This window comes from Tursiops truncatus, chromosome 11, assembly GCF_011762595.2.
Source record: "Tursiops truncatus isolate mTurTru1 chromosome 11, mTurTru1.mat.Y, whole genome shotgun sequence".
NCBI lineage: Eukaryota > Metazoa > Chordata > Mammalia > Artiodactyla > Delphinidae > Tursiops > Tursiops truncatus.
In genome coordinates this window covers 87,197,231-87,221,199 of record NC_047044.1, presented here as the reverse complement: position 1 = coordinate 87,221,199, position 23,969 = coordinate 87,197,231, and the positions used below count along the sequence as shown (strand labels likewise).

Genomic DNA, 23,969 nt, shown 5'->3' with positions numbered 1-23,969 from the left:
TAGCTCAGCGCCTGTGCATCGGGGACTCCCCAAACACCCCCCGGAATGAATGACTTTATCTTGAGACCTCGGTGGGCTGTTAGAATCGCCGGCTAGCGCTCAGGTTTTCGTTCCGCGTGTCCCGCCCGCCGCGCGGGCAGGGAAGCCGTGGGAAGGCCCCGCGGAAACTCTGAGTCCTCGGCGGGTCGGGGCGGAGGCCGGGCAGGGACCAGCGGGGGCGCGGAATCCGCGGCCTGGGGTGGGGGGGGGGAGGTGCCACCGCGTGCCGCCGCGCAGGCGCGCAGCCGTCTCCGCGTGAGTGCGCGCAGTCGCGCGCCTGTCCCCGCGCGGGCTCCGTAGCGCGTGTGCAGGCTGACGCAGCTCGCGGGCCCTCCTCCTGGTCTGCAGCGGCGTCGGCGGAGTTTTGGGCGTTCGGGAGGGGGCACGGGAGCGAGAGTCCAGAGAGGGAGGCGGCGGCGGCGGCGGGGAGGAGGAGGAGGAGGAGCAGGCGCCGCCATGGCCGCCGCTATCACCGACATGGCCGACCTGGAGGAGCTCTCCCGCCTGAGCCCTCTGCCCCCTGGCAGCCCCGGCCCGGCGGCGCGGGGTCGGGCTGAGCCGCCAGAGGAGGAGGAGGAGGAAGAGGAGGAGGAAGAAGAGGCGGAGGCCGAGGCGGTGGCGGCGCTGCTGCTGAACGGCGGCGGCGGCGGTGGGGGCGGTGGAGGCGGCGGCGGAGTGGGGGGCGGCGAGGCGGAGACGATGTCGGAGCCGAGCCCCGAGAGCGCCAGCCAGGCCGGGGAGGAGGAGGACGAGGAGGAGGACGAGGAGGAGGAGGACGAGAGCAGCAGCAGTGGCGGGGGCGAGGAGGAGAGCAGCGCCGAGAGCCTGGTGGGCAGCAGCGGCGGGAGCAGCAGCGACGAGACGCGCTCGCTGAGCCCCGGTGCCGCCAGCAGCAGCAGCGGGGATGGGGACGGCAAGGAGGGCCTGGAGGAGCCCAAGGGACCGCGGGGCAGCCAGGGAGGCGGCGGGGGCGGCAGCAGCAGCAGCAGCGTCGTTTCCAGCGGCGGCGATGAGGGCTACGGGACCGGGGGAGGCGGAAGCAGCGCGACCTCCGCGGGCCGGCGAGGCAGCTTGGAGATGTCGTCGGATGGGGAACCCCTGAGCCGCATGGACTCCGAGGACAGGTCAGTGCACGGAAGCGTTTCCCCTTCCTTTCCTCCTCTTGCGCTCCTAGGCCCCTCGAGGGGACTTTTTGCTGAGATCCCCCTGCTCCCCGAATCCTCGGCCCCTCCCCCCGGCTCTCAACTCGGAAACCTCTGCCGGCCGCCGCGCCCCTCTCGCTGCGGATAGCGGCTTCCAACTCTCAAACCCTTTTCCCCCCAACTCTCCTTTCCCCGCCCTCTTTCCCCTCGGCTCTGCACTCCGTACGGACCTAAGGACGGCTCCAACTCGGAAACAATCCCCAAAGTAGGCCCAGATCCTGTGGCGGAGCCGAAGAGGGCCTTGATGTACGCACCTCGGTACACAAGGTAGCTTCATCCAGCCGTGTTCGCGAATACTTGTCAGAACCGTAATTGACAAGTGTTTTCCAACATGGCTGGTTTCGCCTGGATGTAACAGAACTTCCTTGTTCAGGGAGGAGACCCCCAACCATCACTTTCCTTTACTTAGAAAAGTGAAGACTATTCTTTTATATTTAATCAGAGCTTCCAGAATTCCTCATGTGTGGTCATTAACATGGTCTCCAAAGTGGTTTTAGTAACTTATATTTCGTTGGTGATCAAATTGGGGAGAAAGTTTTAAAAACGTATAAATCGTTGTGTAAAAGAATAATGAATTAGTGTCCTTTAAAATAACTTTGCGGAATCGAAGAGAGTTGGAATTGTAACGAAATGCAGTCTTAAGGTACAGCATGTCAGTATGCGTTTCAAAATCTTTATACAGTAATGCTTCAACGTGAGAGTCATGATTTTAGATGATAATATTTAAAGTCATGTTTTGGCGAGATCTCTGAAGGGATTAGTAGCATTTTTCTAAAGCTTCTTAGAAAGAATGTGGAGACTGACAAAAATGCGCTTCATTTTTTCGGGACATTAAGACGTTTATTGTTATGGTATGTTTCAGTTGTTACTATCATTACTTTTGATCCCTGGAAAACTTCGTACTTTAACTAATTGGCTTTTAATGTACTTTTTTAAAGAGAGAGAACCATGTCATGCGTATTATAATGCATCTAAAGTATATTAGTTATTTTGACCATCTGCTAATGTTTTGATGAGCAGTAGAATTTTTAACAATATTGACTTGGATTTAAAAGTTAAAGTATTCTAAAGTTCTAGGAATTCTATTGTTAACATAAAAATAAACACAATGGCTTATATTTAGTGTTATAAGGAATTCACAGCTCTAAATATTTTGAAAATATAGCATCAAATTCTGTTTGACATTTACTCTAATGTCTAGTTAAGGAAACATCTTGAGTGGGGTAAAGTAGAGAGTGCAAACCTTGGAAAAATTGTCCTGAACTATACAGGCATGGCAGGAATGAGAATGTCTTCAAGAAAATTAAAAATTGATGTGAACTGCACAATGAAGCATGTGTCATTTATCATTTTACTGTATACTCCTTCTTTGGTACCAGTAGATATTTGAAAGTTGACATTAATTTATACAGTCAGCATCTACCACAGTTGTTCCATGTACCTAGTATACACATACACCCATAAAACACACTTGCCTAGCACTGCACGATTTAAATGCCTTAATCATTTCATTTCCACAACTCTGGCGCAAGGTAGGTATTATTTTGACTTCCATTTAACAGATGAAGAAGCAAGTTGAGTGTCTTACTCAAAACAATAAGTATAGAATGGAAGTGGTGGAGCTGGATCTGAACAAAGGTTCTCTGCTATTTCCACTTCACAAGAGTTAGAATAATTCACTTTAAATAGCTACAAGCAGGATGTGCCAGGTATTTGGCGTTTTGTTTTGTTTTTTTTTAGTTAATATCTGTCTACTAGTCCTTTTAGGAGATAGTAATTGGCCAAGCAGTATTTCAGGAAGTGGAGTTTTGACTTCATTTTTATTATTCACTTGAATATGTAATTTTTACATCATATTTCAGAGTAAGGAGTAAGATATTGGTGCCAAATAAGGTTAAAACCTGATAACGAAATGTACTTGCTTTTCTTGATGCTTAAACATTAGAGACTACAAAACACTGTAATCATTTTACCATTACAGGGTAATAAATTTATCACTTGTATGAAAAAACCTTATATGACTAGTGAAACTGGTTGTGGTCTTGATAATCTTAATTTTGAAACTCCCCCTTTTATGCCTTTGAGTTTTTTTTAAGAGTTATTTTAAATTTGCAGAGGATTCATAATTCTTATAAACTGTCCTGCAGATTACATCAATCTACGGATTTTATAGATTGATTTCACGGTAGGAAGTCTTTATATTTGTAACTGATGGGAGGATATCGTGGTTTTAAAGTGCTTTTTAGAAACATGAGGCATCCTATTGCAAGGATTTTATTATCATTAGAATTTACTCTTTCTATTAGAATGCCAGTTGAGTTTTTCTTTCAGTTTGAAATTAGTTTATACTTTTGAGTTTATCTAACATACTTTGTAAGTTGTTGAAATTATCTTAAATATTTTTAACTGTAAGTGTTCCGTTTTAAGAAAGAATCAACTTTAAAGATTTGGATATTAAAGCTTGTGATCCAAGGAGTCAGTTTACAAAACGTATTCGAAGTGTTGTGAAAGTGATTAATTTATAAAATGATTAAATCACACTTGGTACCAAAAACATTGTTTTTCCCAGGAGAAAGTTATTCAGAACCAGCCTAAATGTATTGGTGTGTTTATTGTGGTAAAGTTAGAAAACCTTAAAGTTATTGTGTAGTTTCCTTTTAGTTTGGTTATAAAGATAATGGGATTTTCTTTGAGGGGAGTATTTAGCTGCGTGAGGCCACTAAAAACTAGCTTTTATTTTATTTTACTTTGAATCTAAGCTTAAGTACCTTTTAAAAAGTTACCACCTTTTAAGTTAATTTCAGAGGCTAAGTTGACTTTTAAATAGAATTTTAGAATGCCTCTGAAATATTTTTAGTGTAGAAATTAGTTCTACCTGTTGAATCAGATTATACATTAAAATACTCTTCAGTTGCTTATCTGTATAAGCGAATTGATAATAACAGCCTCTGTTTTGTGGTTATTTGTCTGTATTACGGTTCCCCCCTCCCATCTAGAATATAAGGTACGACTTATTTTGAAAAAGCCACTTTTATCAGACTTTCTGGGTAAATCCAGGTGTCAGGTGAAGAGTGCGTGCATAAGGTTGGGGTGATAGGGAAGGGCATTTAGTATGAAACTTAATGATAAGCAAAGACTACAGGCCCTTACTGTTTTGTGGATTAAAATTTGGATTACCAACCTAATGGGTTGCGAACTTTGAGGTATAGTTAAGGTTGTTTTGACACTGGGAAAACAGGGTTATGTTTTGCACTTTCCCAGTAATATGATTAGGAAGATCTTTTTCTAGTATGGAGGCTAAACTTTTAAATCGGGTTAATATTAGAAGGCTGCATGTTGAGGTTATCATCAAGACCTATTAAGGCTCTGTACGGTTGAGGCAATAAAATACTTTTATAAGAGGTAAGATTTTGCTCATGTTCCATGAAGGAACTGCTTTTCACCATTCACTTTTCAACTCTGAAGCAGCTGTTCATAGTCTCTCCAGAATCCCTGTTTTAAGCTACCTTTTAATTTTGACTAAATTTAGGGAAGAGCTTCTATAACAGGTCTCAGTTGTCATTGATTACAGATTGTAATTCTCAGTTAAGAAAGGTACGGCTCTGTGCTAAAAAGTAAACAACAATAAAACCACAGGTTTCAGGATTGAACTTATATGGAGAGATTCTAAGGGGTCATTTTACTTTTAAGAAACATTGAGACTATTGCATTGGATCAGTTAGGAAATCTTGTGTGTAATCTAGTTTGTTACCAAGCATAGGTATTTGCTGTGTGCAGGAAGGACTCTACTGGATATTGTGGGATACAGGAAGACAAAATGCTTCCCGGTTCATCCATCTTGTATATTGCTCTGAAACTTTTAATTCCAAAGTGTGGTTTTGCCATAATTCCTAGCACAAAACTTTATTGACTCTAAACAAAGTTAGAGATGTCACACCTTGCCTGTTGTATTAGCTATTTATTGCTGTGTACCAGATATATCCCCCAAATTTAGCAACTTAAAACAAACATTTGGTATCACATGTGGTTTCTGAAAGTCAAGAATGGAGAGGCTTAGCTCGGTGGTTCTGGCTCAGAGTCTGCTGTTGCAGCAGAAGTGTTGGCCAGCACTGCAGTCATCTGAAGGCTGGACTGGGGCTGGAAATCAGCTCACTTAATGTACCTTTTGGCAGGAGGCCTCAGTTACTCACCAGGTCAGTATCTCCATAAGGCTGTTTTTGTGTTCTTAGGACACAGCAACTAGTTTCCCCCAGAGCAAGTCATCTGAGAGAAAGAGAGCCAAGGATTTTATGACCTAAATATACCTGCTCACATAGTCTTCATACATCTTCACTTAGCAGATACATTTTTCCTACTTTTCTTTTTATTCATACTGTGATACATAACAAATGCTTCAGATTTTTGTTGACTGAGACAACGTTTCAAAACCCATGAAAATGCCACAACAAATTCTTTCCTGGTCTTACTAAACTTGATTTTAATTTTTTCTTTTTAATTACTGTGTTTGTATTTCTCCTTTATTTTTTCATCTCAATTTCTGGCTTTGTTATGTAGGGATGTAGAAATTGCAGTATAAAGAGCCTGTAATCAACAGTCAAAGGACAGGGGCTTCCCTGGTGGTGCAGTGGTTGAGAGTCCGCCTGCCGATGCAGGGGACTCGGGTTCGTGCCCTGGTCCGGGAGGATCCCACATGCTGCAGAGCGGCTGGGCCCGTGAGCCATGGCCGCTGAGCCTGCACGTCCGGAGCCTGTGCTCCGCAATGGGAGGGGCCACAGCAGTGAGAGGCCCGCGTACCACAAAAAAAAAAAAAAAAAAAAAAGTCAAAGGACACAATTCAGATTTTAGCATTGCTACTTACATTATGATTTTAAGTAATATCTTTGACCCTTAGTTCCTCAACTGCAAGACGACAGGGTTAGGTTTAACCATGAAGGTGTTTTAAGGTCCACGTGAACTTCTGTTAAGGAGCCCTGTGGACCGTTTGGAAGAATCCGCGTTGTTCAAAGCACTTGAATGCTTGCTTCATCCTTTTTGTTGTAGCATGGTAGTTTTGAGAGCAGGGGTAGTTTAGCTCATTTATATCTTTGTAGTATCTAGCACAGTACCTGCATATGGTGAGTACTCAATTATTAGAATTAAATTGAAATACCTGCAGTAGAATTTGTATAAAGAAGACTATAAAGTGAGGGCCAGGAATTGGTGCCTTTGGCTGGATCATTGTATTTAGTATAGTGAGTTTAAGGCCAGCTTTTCTCTGGGGGTGTACTCTAGTAAGGCCTTTGAGGTCGTATGCAAAATTTTATGTGGGCGTTTCTCTGAGAAGATGTCAGCAGTTTTTCTCAGAGTCTTAAAAGGATTTGGTCTAGGGCTTCCCTGGTGGAGCAGTGGTTGGGAGTCCGCCTGCTGATTCAGGGGACACGTGCCCCGGTCCGGGAAGATCCCACATGCCGCGGAGCGGCTGGGCCCGTGAGCCATGGCCGCTGAGCCTGCGCGTCCGCAGTCTGTGCTCCACGACAGGAGAGGCCGCAGTGGTGAGAGGCCCGCGTACTGCAAAAAAAAAAAAAAAAAAAAAAAGGGTTTGGTCTAAGTGAAGAACTACAATTTAGAGGCGATCCAGAGGTGCATAATAAATACTTTTTAAATGATTGGACAACTTTGAAATTGTAAATTTCTCTAAAAAGCTTATTTTAAAAGTAAGTATAAGGATGGAAAATCTGAAGTGGATAGTCACCCGAGGTTTTTTTTTTTTTAAACCATTGTTTAGAAGCATTTATTGTAGAAAAATGCCCAACATTCTATCAAAGGTACATGGAAAATTTGAAGTTAAGGAGAGAAGTTGTTAAGAGTACAAGATGAGCCAGAATGTTTGGATTTGAATTCTGGCTCTCACTGAAGCTGGGTGACCGTGGGACAGTCATTTAAGTTATTTAATGGCTTTCTACTACTTCAGGTTTCTTATCTGCCGAAGGGGGACTGTAATAGTTCCTATCCTGTAAGATAGCTATGGGGATTACATGTACAGTATTTCGCACACAATTTACTAAGCATGTATTATGTGATAGGTGTTTATTCCACAGATATACATAGAACCCCCGTAATGTGCCAGGTACTATTCTAGGTGTTGGGTACACAGCAGTGAGTAAAACAAAGCACCTGACCTCATGGGTGGGGGAGACAGACTGTGAACAAGAGCTGATAATAGTCAAGCTAGCACTGGTCTTTGGTTGAAGCAGTTTAAGATCTGAAATGCCAAAAGTACTGTACCAGCTGTTAAATGTGTGGCAAATATCTGTAAATGAGTGCTGCAGAAACTTGCAAAAGGATACGCTATAGCAAAATATTTCATTACAAAATCTACATTTTAATCATTTTCTTTAACATATATGGTTGACCTAAAAGGCCTCTTAATACCTTTTGTTTTTAATAGTTTTTAATATGTAATGCTGCTGATCTATTACTAAAAGGTTTCGGGATATGTTTTCTAGTAATGGTAATGGATCTGCAGTTATCTAACCGCATATTGAGTTCATTTTTATGACTGATAGTATATATTTGTGAAAGTAATAGTGATATTGACCTTAGAACTAAACAGACAATTTTGGGCATGGATAGGAGATCAGGTAGATGTTTAGATGTTTAAAAAATCATTTTTGGGCTTCCCTGGTTGCGCATTGGTTAAGAATCCGCCTGCCAGTGCAGGGGACACAGGTTCGATTCCTGATCTGGGAAGATCCCACATGCCGTGGAGCAACTAAGCCCGTGCACCACAACTACTGAGCCTGCGCTCTAGAGCCTGCGAGCCACAGCTACTTAGCCTGCATGCCACAGCCTTGATTTCCGTGTGCCTAGAGCCCATGCTCCGCGACGAGAGGCCACCGTGGAGAAAAGCCCGCACACCGCAACAAAGAGTAGCCCCTGCTCGCCGCAACTAGAAAAAACCTGTGCACAGCACGGAAGACCCAATGCAGCCAAAAATAAATAAATTTATTTTTTAAAAAGTCATTTTTGAGCATTTACTGATGGTTAGCATTTAACCCTGTTTAGTGATAAGAAAAATGTGCATCCCCAGATAGTTTTTAAAGAGAAGACTAAAAAGGTGATTCCATTGTTTTCTAGTTTTCCTGTAAATTGTTTGTGACACAGTACATTAAAATTAAAGCTGTGGAGTATTATAGTCGATGACTAAAGTTTTGATGGGAGAGGGACTGGATTTTAGGGTTAGTTGAGTGATGAAAAGAAATTTCTAGGAAGCCGAAATGAAACATAGGAAGGAAAGAGCCTAGCATATTCAGAAAACTTTCTGCCTAGATTAGAGGATCCACATTGGAACAGGGAAATAAGAATTAATGACTAAAATGTGACCTTTCATGCAAACACAAATTTGCCCATCTTTCTCTCTATAGGCTTGTGAATTGGATTCTTTGCCTCTCCCCAACTTCTGTGTTTGTAACTCCTAGTCATGATCAGGTCTTACCTTGAACATTTTCTCAGGCAAACTATCCCTGATTTTTCGTTGGACACATTGCTAGCCCTTCAAGTTCTGCATTGCCTTTATCACAGTTTGAGTAATTATTTACTGTTCATCTCTCTTCCTAGAATATGAGCTCCTTGAGAATAGGAACTACATCTGTTTTGAACATTGCACTATCTGCAGTACCTGGCACAGTGCTTGACAGTCATTTTAGGTATTTTAAAATATATTTTGAATGAATGATGAAACTTGTGTTACCGGAAAATTAATCACATGTGGCAGAGGTAGAGAAGGAAAGCTTGGGAGCTGGGAGACCATTTAAGGTGGTAGGAGTAGTACAGGTGTGAAATAAAGAGACTCAAGCTGGGGTAGAAGTTGGGGAAAAAGTCATGCTTGGGAAACTGAATTAAAGGAAAGAAAAGCTAATTTCCTGAATGATCAATAAGAGAAATAGTGTTACTATTTCGGAGTAAAAAGTTTTTTTCTTGACGATTTAACTGGAACAGTACTTCACCATATTTTTCTAGACACATCTATCACTAAAACAGCTAAAGGAACATTGGGTAGTGAAAGGGCATGAACCTCTAAGTCAGAAAGACTTGGCGTTATAATTTAACTTTTCAAAAGTTGTTTCCTTACCTTTAAAATAGAAGTAGTATCTGTCTGTCTATTTATGTATGGCTGCATTGGGTCTTTGTTGCTGCACGTGGGCTTTCTTGAGTTGCATCGAGTGGGGGCTGCTCTTTGTTGCAACGCGCAGGCTTCTCATTGTGGTGGCTTCTCTTGTGGATCATGGGGCTCTAGGCACGCGGGCTTCAATAGTTGTGGCACGTGGGCTCTAGAGCGCAGGCTCAGTAGTTGTGGTGCACGGGCTTAGTTGCTCCATGGCATGTGGGATCTTCCCGGACCAGGAATCGAACCCGTGTCCCCTGCATTGGCAGGCAGATTCTTACCCACTGTGCCACCAGGGAAGCCCTAGAAGAAGTATCTTAGTGTTATGGTTAAATGAGACGGAATATGTAAAGGGCCTAGGGCTGTAATTAATTCAGTGTCATTTATTTTCCCATTTTTCATGTGTAAAATGTGGGAAGAATACTTTATTGAGAATAATCAGTATTGTAGTACTGGCATTACTAGAGACTGCCTGCAGGATATTTGGCAAATCGTTTTATTTCTCTGAGCTGTAGATTGACTCTTTCTTTAAAGTGAGGGTTTTGGACTAACCAGTATAAAGAAATTTGGAGCTCAGATGTGATAAATCTGCTGTAGATTTGGCAAGTGCTCTAATGGAAGTCAGAAGATAAATATATGTATCATATCGTGAATCACATTCTTTTCCGTTCTCCAGCTTCTGTTTTTGTAACTCCTAGTCACGATCAGGTCTTACCTTGAACATTTTCTCAGGCAGACTGTCCCCAATTCTTTGTTAGGCTCATTGCCGCACTCAAGTTCTGCATTGGCCCTATCACAATTTGAGTGAGTGTGCTCCCTGAGAAGAGGAACCTATGGTGTGTGTGTGTGTGTGTGTGTGTGTGTGTGTGTGTGTGTGTGTGTGTGTGTGTGTGTGTGTGTGTGTGTGTGTGTGTGTGTGTGTGTGTGTGTGTGTGTGTGTGTGTGTGTGTGTGTGTGTGTGTGTGTGTGTGTGTGTCCTATCCTTTAGACAAACCCAGAATATTGCAGGTGTGTCCTTTGCTCCATCCAGGATCTCAAAGATACTTTAGGTTCTTCTGAGTTCAAAAATCACCATAATTCTAATTCATATTTATGGCGTTGCATTGAAATATCCGTTTGTGTTTGTGTTTGTCTTCTCCAGGCTATAACATTTTTAAGATTAAAATCAGGTCCTATTTATACTTCCAGCACTTACCTGTAGCGCATTCACCTGTTACACTCTGTATATTCAGTAACTCTGTAATTGGTTGAATTCAGCTGAATGTGGATGTACCTTTCTCACTGTTATTAGTGTGGCTGCATGAAACAAGGAGTTGAACCATTCTATGCCTTATTTCTTCCCCCAGTTCTTTTAAGCAGCATATGTGAAAACAGTATTTGAAAAAAGTTGTGGTTATTTGAATAATTTTAAAAAAGCAGGATTCCCCAACTTATATTTTGTTTCTCAAGAAAAATATGTATTTACACACTGTTTTAGAAGAAAACCCACTGTTGATTGTCTGGTTTGCTTAAGAATCTGAGACTTGAGCTTATTGAAAGGAGTCGGTGAAGTTCATCCACAGGACCAGTGAGGTGAGGAAGCACACACAGACTGTCTCGTCTGCAGTCACACAGCTCCTGGAGAATGTTGGCAGTCCTGGCTCTAGACGCGGTCTTAGCTACTACACTTACATTGCCTATAGGACTGTTGTAACAGCCTTGACCAGGGAAGTTTAATTAAAATATCAGTAGTTTACATTAGCGGCCGTTTTAATTTTCATCCTGTCCCTTTAGCAAAGAATAACTTAGGTGCTTGAGTTCATTTACATTTCTGGGCTTTATTCTCATTTGTAATTATATAGTTAGACTTTGTAACCTGGATTCCTCTTAAGACTATGAAATACGGAAGTTAATTTTTTAAAGTATTATAGTTATTCAGTCTTTAGGGGAATAGAGAGTCTTTATTGACATTTTATTTCTTTAATTTTGACACTTTTCAAAGCCCTTGACTTGTTTTCTGGTTTTCATTTGTATTTTGAGTTTCTAGAAAGATAAAGTGTTATCAATTAGAGAAAACGCAGATTTCAGAAGGGTATTAGTATTTCTTAGTAAATACACTTACTAGTTCATTTCTAAACTATAAAATTTTTGTCATTACAAAATTATGAATATATAAATACTTGTTAAAGTACTGAGGGTGGGATTAATGAGCAATAGCCTTTCTACTGATTTACATTCCTGTTGGCAGTCATTTGAACTTGTCTTCTGAGGTGTTGAACTCTACTGTAGTTATTCTTGTCAGATATGGGTACACTGAAATGATCCGATAAAATCATTTTTATGATTTAACACTAACTTAAAAAAACACGAAATGAATATGTGATTGCTTCTGTATAAAATGGGTATTGTTTTTCATAGCATATTTTTTAATATACCATCATTGTGTATAGACATTTTTCTGGAAACCTTTTTAAGACGGTAAAAGGTGACTCCTTATAGTGTAGTTTTACTGAAGTAGAATGTTTCTAGTATTACAATCTTTTTGAAGATAATTGCTTGCTGATCTCTTAAGCTGGATGAAAAATGTGGGTGGAGTAATCTTAAAGGGCATAGACTAGAGATGAGAAACAAATTGAAAATAATGTGCGCAGTGCATAGTGGTGATAGAAGAATGTAACGTACTTGTTTTCCATGAACTATATTTCATCATTGTTGCATAAAGTCCCTTTTGGCCAATTTGGTGAATACTGCTGGGTCTTGGGGAAAAATCTTTTGTCTTTATTCAGAGAAATAATTGTAGGGATAGAGAGTAGTCTTTTTCTTGATTAGAAAAATCCATTTAGCTTTTTAAATTACAGTGATAATAGCTTATAATTACAGTAACAATAGTAATAATAATATCTTGGTGTTGGCTAATGATTTTTACTGTGCCTCCAATTAATTTTAATGATTATTTCAGTGTGACAAAGCCATATATTTTACTTGCCTTAAAAAGCCTACTTAAATTTGTCACTGAAAACTATATGAGCATTTACTGTGTGCAAGGCACTAGCTGGGTTTAGGAGTTTACTCTGAGTAAGAGGTTTATAGGTGACTCACAGTACAGATCAACCAGATCATAAAGAAGCAGAATTCCTTCCACCTTAGGTGGGTAGGAAGGACCTTAGGCAAGTTTGACCTGAGCATATATATAGCACATACAATAAACTGGGCACTTATCTTTCCTTTTTTTTCCCCTAATTGTTTCTGAGTTTAAAGCTCTGAAAGCCTATAGCACCACAGCAGTTTGAAAGACCAAACCAGGCAGCCTTACAGAAATCAGATGTGGTCTAAATTCCTGAATCCCAGTTAAGACCAATCTCATAACTTACTCTTTGTTTTTGATAAATAAAAACTAAAGTGTCCCCTCATTGTTCCTGGAGTATTCTGGAGCTGGATTTTACACTGACATTGTTTGTCTCATAATCTGGTTCAGTGGCCTAAGTTCTAAATTTGGAACAAGTTCTACCTGAGAATAGTGTTGCTTTGTATGACTGACCTTGAATTAATTTTTTTCATGGAGCTAATTGACTTGTAGAAATCAAATTTAATAGTTTATCTTGTAAAACCATCCGACTCATCTGTTCAAATGAGTCACATTACACGTATTGCTAAATATCTTTTGTGTGTGTGTGTGTGCTGTAGATGTACAAAAGCAAAGGAACAGCTTCTTGTGTGTGCACACCAGATGAAACCGTCACGTTATCTTGATATTGTAATATAGGCGGCATTTCAGTATTTCTTAAATCAGTAATTTACTCATTTTTCTTTTGTATAAATGTGGCAAATAGATTGTTTGGCATTAATGTTTTGTACTTGTGTGACTGGGCAAGTCACATAATTTTTGTGTTTTTGTCCCTTTTATCTGCTCAGTCTCTTTTATCTGTAAGATGAGGCTACTAATACTTGAGTATTAGTAAATAATGAGTAATTACCTCATTTGGTTGCTGTAAGCGTTACATGAGTTAATTCACATCAGGCATTGTTCCGGTTATTATGACTGTGTGGCAATCGACTCCCAACATTTAGTAGTTTAAAACATTATTTTGCTTACAAATCTACAGTCCGAGCAGGGCTTGGCAGCTTGGAGCAGTGTAAAGTCTGGGGACTGCAGTCACCAGAAAGCTCGCTTGCTCACGAAGCTGTCACGTGTGTGGTGCCTGGGCTGAGAAGACTCAAACAGCTGGGAGCTAGAACAGCTGGGGCTCCTGGCATCTCTCTCTAGCTCTGTGTACTTTCTTCACAGGATCTTTTTAGCACAGTGGCTTCAGGGGAGCCAGATTTCTTTATAGGGTAAGTAAGTAGTTCAGGGCTCCCAAGCTGTATGTCCCAGGAGAGACAGGCCGAGCTGTATTGCCTTTGATGACCTAGCTGTGGAAGTTCTGGCAGTGTCACTTCTGCAAGAGTTTTAGGACTGCTCAGATTCAAGGGGAGGTAGTATAGATCCCTCACTTCTTGATGCCAAACTGTAAGAAGAGGATGTGGGAAGCTGTGTGTATGGGGGTGGCTGTCTTTGGAAAATACAGTCTGACACAAGCGCAAAGAACAATGCAGGGCATATAGCAAACAGTACTTGTTAGCTGTTGTGATAAAGAATGGGAAGTCAGATTTAAAAACAGCACCTTACTTTTGTGATACAAATTTTGATATAGTAAGTTACATAATCCCTTTTTTCCTTAAGATAAAGTCATAAGATGTAACAGGCAGGCAGTTCATAGTTTTCTTGAAGTATCTGTTTCTTCTTTTAACGGATTCAGTTTTAGCCTTTAATTCCTTTGTCAATGCCTAGAATAAGGAGCAGGGCACAAAACCATGGTCTCTTCCAACAAAAGGAGGCGAGGACTGGTACGGATAATTGAAATAGAGAGTTCACTCAAAGTTGTATCATATCAGGCATACAACTTCAGATTTCTCAGAAATAGAGGATTGCCACTGGTTGACCAGCAACTGGCACAATTTGACATCAATAAGGGCTTAACATCTCCACAAAATGCCTTAGTCTGCCTATGATAGAATATGGTCTTTGTTTTAATTAATTGAATTAATTAGGTTCAGTTTTTTGAATTTAAAAATATAGGATTGTCTTACATGTTTTGTACTGTTCTGGATTTTAATAATTTTGATTACAGGTATGGGAGAGACACAGAGTAATCTTTCTAGTATTGAGTGGCAGTTTTATTACAGATGAAAGGAACATCACCTTTTAACCAAATAATAGCTTACCTTGTTATATAATTAGATAAGGAAACCCGTGTGTGTGGTTATGTTTACCTGCAATTTGGTAAGTATTTTGAAAACTATATAGTATACTTGTATCTATCCAAAGTTTATTACCAGTTAAAAAATAAAGCTAAGTTTATAACGCTTGACCCTGTTAAGTGTTCCTTACTTAGACCAGTAGAATTTTTGTCTCCCTGTACCTCGTTGCACTTTCTTCAGTCCATATGGGGAACCATGTTCCATTCTTAAAAAGTTAGAATGAGAGAATGTTTATTTTATAATAATTCAGATACAGTCTATGAACCGAAGGCTTCCTAAAGATTATGTGTTTTTCACTGATAGAACAAAAATAAAACAGCCTTGGGGAATTCCCTGGCGGTCCCGTGGTTAGAGTTCCTTGCTTCCATTGCAGGGGGCACGGGTTCGATCCCTGGTTGGGGAACTAAGATCCTGCATGCCGCGTGGTGCAGCCAAAACAAAACAGAAACAGCCTCGATCCTTTAGAGATTAAGGGGGTTCTTTTGTGGAACTTCAATCAGTAACTTCCAGATCCTGAAGAGAGTTTCTAGATGCCTCGATCATTCTGTTTTCCTACTACATTTTTAAAGCTTATGGCACTTAATCTGTACATAATAGAGCTCAGTGGTTTCTAACCTTTTAATATAAAAGTTAGTAGTTTGACAATTTCGAGGTCTGTTATGAATTTTTATGTGGAACCCCAATGCATAAGATATATTAAAATGATATTTTATGAGTATTTTTTTTTGTAAGTTCAAAAAGTTAACAATTTATCAGGTCAATCAGAATAGGAAGTTTTTTTGAGATGAACTTAAATTTCATGTGAGGTTTGTGGATGATACAAGTTTATGTCAGTATTAGCATCCAGTTTTTTTCTTACTCTATTTTGGCTGCTTAATCTTGAAGATGTGACTTGTGGACATGGGCAGCTTGTCTGTAGTCTCCATATACACTTTAATTCTCCTGGCCAAGAGCTATGAAAGGGGATTACCAGTATGGAAACCGTGTTTGGAATACGCCATTACTTAATGGTTGGTCTTAATTGTCTTTACTTCATATCACAAATGCAACAGTGACCAGAATCTTTTTTTTTTTAATACAGCAGGTTCTTATTAGTTATCTATTTTATAAATATTAGTGTATGTATATATGTCAGTCCCAAAGTGACTAGAATCTTAAAGTCAAGCAATAAAACTCTTAATATCGTTTCATGTCAGCTGTTTGATTTGTTACCAGCTACCGGGCTAGTCCCCTAGCAGAAGAGAGCATTCAGCAAGTAACTGTGAGTCTTTTTGGAAGGCATTTAATTGGATAAAGCATAAGATACGGGATTTGCCGACCTAATTTTTATATGAATGGACAAGTGGAGGCCTAAGTTAGGGTTGGAGAAGCACCAGTGCAGAGCTGCAGCTTTGCTAATTAATGACATATTTATAGGAAATTCTGAAATTCTTATATTTTAGTTTTTTGATGACAAGAGTAAATTATATTTGATTTCACATTATACGCTTGTATCCCCTTCAGGTCCCTGTCCTCAATCCTCCTTTAAAGTTACACATTCAGTAGCCTAGAAAGAGAAGGACTCAAAGTTACCAAGGAAAATTCATATTCCAAATGAGTTTCCTCACAGATAACTGAAAAGTAGATGGCAGATAAGGCTGCCCCTACCCGTTTCACCTCAAACTGAATTTCAAATTCAACAGTTAACCTTAGAATAAAATAAAAATATTCCAGGTCAGAAACATACTCTTTCCAGTCTATTTCAGAGAGACCTTTAAGCCTTGCTTTAAATATAGTCTGGATCAGTGGTTCTCAAACATTTTGCTTGTAAGGACACCTTTGCTTTCTTAAGTATTGAGGAATACGAACTATATCTCAGTAAAGCTGTTAAAAAAGTTACTGAAGGGCTTTCCTGGTGGCGCAGTGGATAAGAATCTGCCTGCCAATGCAGGGGACACGGGTTCAAGCCCTGGTCCGGGAAGATCCCACATGCCGCAGAGCAACTAAGCCTCTGCGCCACAACTACTGAAGCCCACACGCCTAGAACCTGTGCTCCACAACAAGAGAAGCCACCGCAATGAGAAGACCGTGCACTGCAACGAAGAGCAGCCCCCGCTCACCGCAACTAGAGAAAGCCCACGCGCAGCAACAAAGACCCAACGCAGCCAAAAATAAAATAAATTTATTAAAAAAAAAAAGTTACTGAAGAAACCATAGAGCTTGTTTATGGACGTTACATTTATCACTGTTACAGGATCAAAATTCAAAACTGAGAACATTAAAAACATTTAATCTAAAAATAAATCAATTATATGTAACAGGAAGTTTGGTTTTCGTTTTTTTTTTGGCTGCGTTGTGTCTTCGTTGCTGTGTGCCGGCTTTCTAGTTGCGGTGAGCGCGGACTACTCTTCGTTGTGATGCGCAGGCTTCAGTAGTTACGGTGTGCGGGCTCAGCAGTTGTGGCTCACGAGCTTTAGAACTCAGGCTCAGTAGTTGTGGAGCATGGGCTTAGTTGCTCCATGGCATGTGGGATCTTCCAGGACCAGGGATCGAACCCATGTCCCCTGCATTGGCAGGCGGATTCTTAACCACTGTGCCACCAGGGAAGTCCCAGGAAGTTTTTTTAAATGCAAAATAACTTTTTCAGTTAAAAAAAACATAGAAGAGTGACATTGTTTTATATTTAATGTTTGGCTTAACAACTAGTTTCTCATACCTGCTTCTGCATTCAGCCTGGTGCAATGAATTGATTTGGTTGAGCCATATGAAGAAAATCTGGCCTCATGCAGATATTTAGTTGGAAAAGGAAGGAGTATTTTAATATACTTTCTAAGATAATTGTGTGGCTATTTGATAATATACCAAAACTTGACAAGTGATAGTTTTTTTAAGATTATTTGCAGTGTGGAATCTGAAGCCATGTCAGCAAACTTTTTTACTGCTACATCAAGACTGTGGTCTCTTCCTTCTCTATCATAACATAGCATCCATGTTTTGCTTCCTCTGCTCCTGTATCTTGTCATTTAGCAAGCTGATCTTGTCAGTGTTGATAGCCCTATTGACAGTGGTCACGTCCACCAAACATATGTTTTGCTTGGAAGTAATTTGAGTTATCAGAAAAGGGCTATTCTTGTATGTATGTGTGAACTGGCCCTTGAATTCTCAAGGGAAACCATTTTCATAAAATCCATGTAGTTACTCTAGACGTTAGGGTCTGCTCTGCCAGATAGTTTCTTAACAAGGCCCATGGAAAAGAGGAAAAAGGGAACGTTGTTATGTTAAAAATGTCTTACATCCTTCCCTAAATATTGCGTAGGAATCTCTAACAATGTGTGTGTGGTTTTCTGTTTTTTTTAAACTTACGGATTTTCTGTCATCGTGTGTGTGTGTATGTGTACGTGTACGTGCACACACGTGGTTGCTTTAGCTTACTATTCTACAATATGAGACAATTCCTTAGATAGTCTGGTCAGTTTCAGTTGGGTAATAATAATAAAGAGATCTTTTAGAGTCTTGCTACTTAAAATGTTGTAGCAGCAGCATCAACAAGTAGGCTCTTGCTAAAAATACAGTCTTACCCCCAAACCACCGGATCAGAATCTGTGATTAATAAGATCACAGATGTTCATACACATATTATTGAACAGCACTGCTTTAAATTATTGAAACTATCTGAATAGAGTGAGTGCTTTTTCTGGCTTAGGTTTTCTTAAAAATACCAGGCTGCTTTTGTTCACATTTTACAGAATCAGTAAGTTCATTGGGAAGGAGAACTAACTGAATGAACAATCTTAATATATGCTTGAACCTAGACACAAGGTCAGGTGGAATGTCACCTTTTAGTTCTGAGCATCTTGTTATCCTACTATTATAGGAAGAAGGACTTTCTATGAAATCTTTATCTATCTCAGGGCCCTGTCAAAAATCAGAAATTGCTTGTAACTCGTCTCCTGTGCTCTCCTGCATCAGGACTGTTGCCTTTATCAGTCTTAAGACTGGAGAGAACCACTGATTCCGGCATGGATCTGGGGCCAAAAGGTAGCCTGGAGGTTTAGGATTAGACACTTTCTAGAAGTTGGAGGAGTCAAGAAGGGATCATAAGGCAGGACTCCAGTTTGCCCTGCTGGGCTCTGGGAGGCTCTGTGGGGATGCTGCCCAATTGTGAAGTGTCTCTTGCGTCTTCCAGGATAGGGTACCTGCCCTTTATCTCCTCTGCCATTGCATTTGCAGCTTGTTGCCAATGGTGGACAAAGTTCATGTCCTTTAACACCTGCATTATGTTCTCCTTTTATGAGGATCCACATCCACATGAAGTACTATTTTTCAAGTGAGTAATGCTGCATGTAGACAGTATTGCACTTAAAATTGTTAATATTTTGTTTGCCTTTGGAGTTAATTAGTATGGTTTACGAAAGTATGAACTTTACAGTTGAAGTGTTTTAGAATATATGAAGCAAGTGATAAGGAAAATAGGTAACCATTTGGCAGATAAAGGCCTCATGAGACTTGAAATTTCTAGTGCTCAAGTAAAAACTTGTGTTTCAGTATATACCGTACTTACAGTTTATTCCTGCAAAAACAAACAGTATATAAGTAGATTTTCAGGTATTCAAGAATTGATTCACATTGGAGAGTTTTCTTGAGATTACAGAGTTTTAGAATGAAGTTTTAAAGTTGCAATTTAGAATCTATGTATTGACTGGTAGATAGTTAGCCAGATGGACTTAAATATGTGAATATCCTTCAAAGGGAAATCTGAGACATTTTTCACATCTGAAACATCCTACAAAAACATTTTCGTTATCTTTGTAAAATGGGTGCATTTGATGTTAGACACAAGTCATTATTAAGCTTATTTAAAAAGTTCAGTTTAATTCTTGGGTGTGAACAAATAAGGTTGTAGTGGTTACAGGTGAATGTTCTTGTTTTTAGAAGGCATGTGCTGAAATAATTGTGGTTGAAGTATTATGTTTGCAACCTGCAGATGATTGAGAAAAACAAATTATAGCAATATAGCAAACAGGACAGGGACTTTCCTGGTGGTCCGGTGGTTAACACTCTGCACTTCCAATGCAGCGGGTGAGGGTTCGATCCCTGGTTGGGGAGCTAAGATCCCGCATGCCACGCAGCATGGCCAAAAAACCCCCAAAAATGAAAAAACAAAAAACAATACAAAGTGTTAATTGTTGAGTTCAGATTTAATTATTTTTATTAAGATACAGTTGATGGTACAATATTATATACATTTTCAGGTGTACAGCATAGTGATTCACAACTTTTAAAGGTTATATTCCATTTACTAGCTATTATAAAATATTGGCAATATTCCCTGTGTTGTACAATATATCCTTGTTTATCCTAGCTTATTTATGTTATGTATAGTAGTTGGCACCTCGTAATCCCCTGCCCCTGTCTCGCTCCTCTCCACTTCCTGCCTCTCTACTGGTAACCACTAGCTTGTTGTCTGTATCTGAGTTCAGGTTTAGATATATTTTTCTGTGTTTTTGAAATTTTCTATAATAAAAGCTTGGGGGTAGGGGGGAAGCATACCCCTTAAAAGTTAGTATCAGTTTTATAATTTACTGGTACTTAAATTACAAGCAGTTATATAGCTTTTAATGGATTTAGTCTGAAGCATTCTTACTGTTGGTCCTTCTGTGATTGATGCCATGTCCATGTAATTTCTCTATGGAGAAGATATTGAAAAAAGAATTAGAAAATGAATTGCTTTTAAGATGAAGGCAAAGTATTACATTTTATTATGATGTGAAATTTTGAACATTCAAAATGACTCTATTACTTTTATTACTAATGTAACAATTTTTTAGTAAATAAAAGAATTACTAACATGTAATACTTTGTTTAGTAAATAAAAAGTTAAAGGGATTGATTGGCATTTTCAGTCTTTTTGGTGCAAAGGAGTTTAAAAAAAAAATGAGGGCCAGGAAAGTACTTCTTATTTAGACTTGGGTAAAATCAGCGAAACTTTTATTGCACTCAGATTTCTCTTTTCTGCCTATTATTTTTTTTTTTTTTTTTTTTTTTTTTTAATTTATTTATTTATTTTTGGCTGTGTTGGGTCTTCGTTTCTGTGCGAGGGCTTTCTCTAGTTGTGGCAAGCGGGGGCCACTCTTCATCGCGGTGCGTGGGCCTCTCACTGTCGCGGCCTCTCTTGCTGCGGAGCACAGGCTCCAGACGCACAGAGCTCAGTATTTGTGGCTCACGGGCCCGTTGCTCCGTGGCATGTGGGATCTTCCCAGACCAGGGCTCGAACCCGTGTCCGCTGCATTGGCAGGCAGACTCTCAACCACTGCGCCACCAGGGAAGCCCCTTTTCTGCCTATTATTAAGAAGGGAAAATACAGCAAAATTTCCCAACTTCTTTGAGATGGAAAGAGGTAGGATGTGATAGCAGTTGTATTCTCAGATTAGTGAATAGAAGAAAAGATTTCAGATCAACAAGTGATTTGCAGAACTGTAAAGATAATCTTTTTATTCTGAATTATTTGCAGTTGGAATCTATTACTTTATCATGCCTCTTAGAACTGTGGAAGGGATGAAATGTGAAGAGCTGTGTGTGTGTGTGTGTGTGTGTGTGTGTGTGTGTGTGTGTGTGTGTGTGTGGTGTGGTTTGGTTTATTTTCTGTAGGATATGGTGTTGGGGACTTCATGTCTGCCAAAAGTTGCTCAAATTATCCCGCATCTGGTTTTGAGGAACTAGCTTTTCTTACCTTGATTTGCACTTTATTGCAAATAATATTTATTTGAAATTTAGTTTCAGAGAATAATTATTTGAAACTAAATAATTTTAAAGCAGTGTTGTTTTCTAATAGAAAATATGGTTAGTATGCTTTATGGGGCAGAATGTCAAGTGGTAATCTTAATTATTTATAAGATCATATTCATGTTAGTGAATTTCTAGGAATAACACAGCCTTTTTTCTTCTTTTGTAGCATAAGCAGTACTATAATGGATGTAGACAGCACAATTTCCAGTGGGCGTTCAACTCCAGCAATGATGAATGGACAAGGAAGCACTACTTCTTCAAGCAAAAATATTGCCTATAATTGTTGTTGGGACCAGTGCCAGGCTTCCTTCAACTCTAGTCCAGATCTGGCAGATCACATCCGTTCCATACATGTAGATGGTCAGCGAGGAGGGGTTGGTTTTGTCATTTCTTTTTTTCACTCCCTGTTTTCATTAGTTTTATTAATTTATAATTGCTAGTTAGGCTTTTTTTTTTTCAAAGTAATTTGGGATTGCTTTTACACAGGGTTTATTTTTTTCAAATGTTTTTTTTTCCCCTTTTATTTACTTCCCACATATTTGATGGAATCAAATTAAATAGAACATATTATGTGTTTTATTTTAATTTGCTCTTAGGTATATTACTTTGAAGAAATTAGACTTTCTACAATACAGTGGGAGTATTGTAAATGAATACTATGTATTTCAAGCTTCTGATGTTTTGAGTTGAGGACATTTAGGAATTGGCACTGTTTGGGATTTCTGTTGTTAGAGTGGTCTTTAGTTATCCCTGATGCTGAAATTAACTAGAGAAACTATTGGTACCAGGATTAATATAAACAGTCCTGTTAAATGGCAATCTGTACTCATTATTTGTGATAATTGATCATCTTTCCCAAGTCTTGTCAGAGCTGGCTTAGTATTGACCTGTATTCTTTCAGGAATCCATTTAGTTGTGTCAGTTCATATACTTTTTATTGATTAGTAAATAAAGAGCTAAAGCAGATTAGGTGAGGCACAGTGTAATGGACCAAAATATTTATAAAATTAATAATGTTATAATTTTTTTCAACTTCATCTAGGTTTATGTCTTGGTTAACCATACTTAGTATGTTTTCCAGAAATTAATGTCACATTGTAAGTACAGATAATTTATTAGGCCACACATTGCCTGTCAGTGTGCCATCACTTTTGAGATATACTGATACTAAAATGGTTAAAATCTTCTTGGTTTAAATAAGTGGGTAACTGTTTCCATGGTGGTATTGATATTTAGATTGTATTACTGATGTTTTTTTTTTTAACCACGCAACCGTAACAGGCACTCCTCACGTTTTTACCAATGGTGTTGCATTTGAAATTTCTTTTAAGAGATATTTGCTGTTATCACAATATGTTATAATGTTTCAGCAATCTTTTAGTTACTTGATAAGTAAACATTTGTCATATTATTAGATTTAACGTATATGGGGTCTGGGTAGACACCAAAGCGTGTATTAATGAACTGTGCCCATCATATGGTATTTTCACTGCGTAACCCACCCAGCTCAGTGGTTAAGCTCCGTTGGTAACAGTCTTTATTTCCCCCATATATATATCTCAGATTTTTAGTGAAACTGTCTTAACCGAGTTGGTTTCTTGGTCATTACAGAGTTGCCTTTTGTGAGCCAGTGCTTGTTGTCACTTGGTATATATCACTAAGGTAGTCTTTTGAACCATGGCATGATGCTTTTTAGTCACTTGACTTCGCAACTGCATATAGGATCCCAAGCTATGTAGGCGATCTCTTAGGAGGTATGGGAGAATTTCACATTTCTAAGTCTTGATCCTACAAGTTGAGTTGGCACACAGCCTTTAGGAGAATGTTTTCTGCCTTTTACAGATTTGAAGAAAAAATGGAGTTAACAGTCTGAATGTATCATGTAATCGCTGCACCTGCGCGTGTCTTACTGATATTACAGAGCTAGGCATGAAGTTGTGGTGTTTCTACAGTAACTATAAACTTGCTGAAATGGAAACCCCCTCCCCCATGTCATTTCTTGAATGCTTATTCATAAAATTACTTTATTACAAATAATAAGATTTTCTGGCTAATTTTAAGAGTAATGCTATTGACTTCAGAAAGATGTCCTGATCTTTGAAGGACATTAGTTGCTAAACTACAAACGTAAAGAATCAGCTTAATGAAGAAAATAGTTTCCATTTATTTCTACATATCAGTCTTTGATATCTAGACTTAAGCTTTCAGAATGAAAGTGTGAATGAGAATTTGAAAACTTGATACTGCTAGATAAGACAGGAAATCTTGATCTAGTTTGTGCTTTAAAATAGAATAGTTGTGTCTACGGCCATACCACCCTGAACGCGCCCGATCTCATCTACAATAGAGTAGTTGTTGGTTGGAACATTTTTTTTTAAAACGACCTCTTGGAAGGGAAATTAAAAAGAAATCATTTTAATTGTTTTTAAATGTACAGTTCAGTGGCATTAAGTACATCACATTGTTGTGCAGTCATCACTACTGTCATTCTCTGGAACTTTTTCATTATCCCAAACTGAAATCTGTACCTATTAGACAATAAC

General features: G+C 39.4%; 1 protein-coding gene across 3 annotated transcripts in view; it reads left to right on the top strand.

The window, feature by feature from the left end:
* Positions 1-355: 355 nt before the first annotated feature.
* The window catches only part of AEBP2 (AE binding protein 2), a 75,632-nt gene continuing 52,018 nt past the window's right edge, over positions 356-23,969 (top strand). For 2 of the 3 annotated variants that reach the window (XM_033867003.2, XM_019936668.3), the window contains exons 1-2: positions 357-1,163; positions 21,593-21,800. In XM_033867003.2, the coding sequence (XP_033722894.1) occupies positions 496-1,163; positions 21,593-21,800 (876 nt within the window). In that variant the 5' untranslated portion in view covers positions 357-495. Of the gene's footprint in view, positions 1,164-21,592; positions 21,801-23,969 lie in introns of all 3 variants that reach the window. The other variant, XM_033867002.2, reaches the window with a different exon arrangement.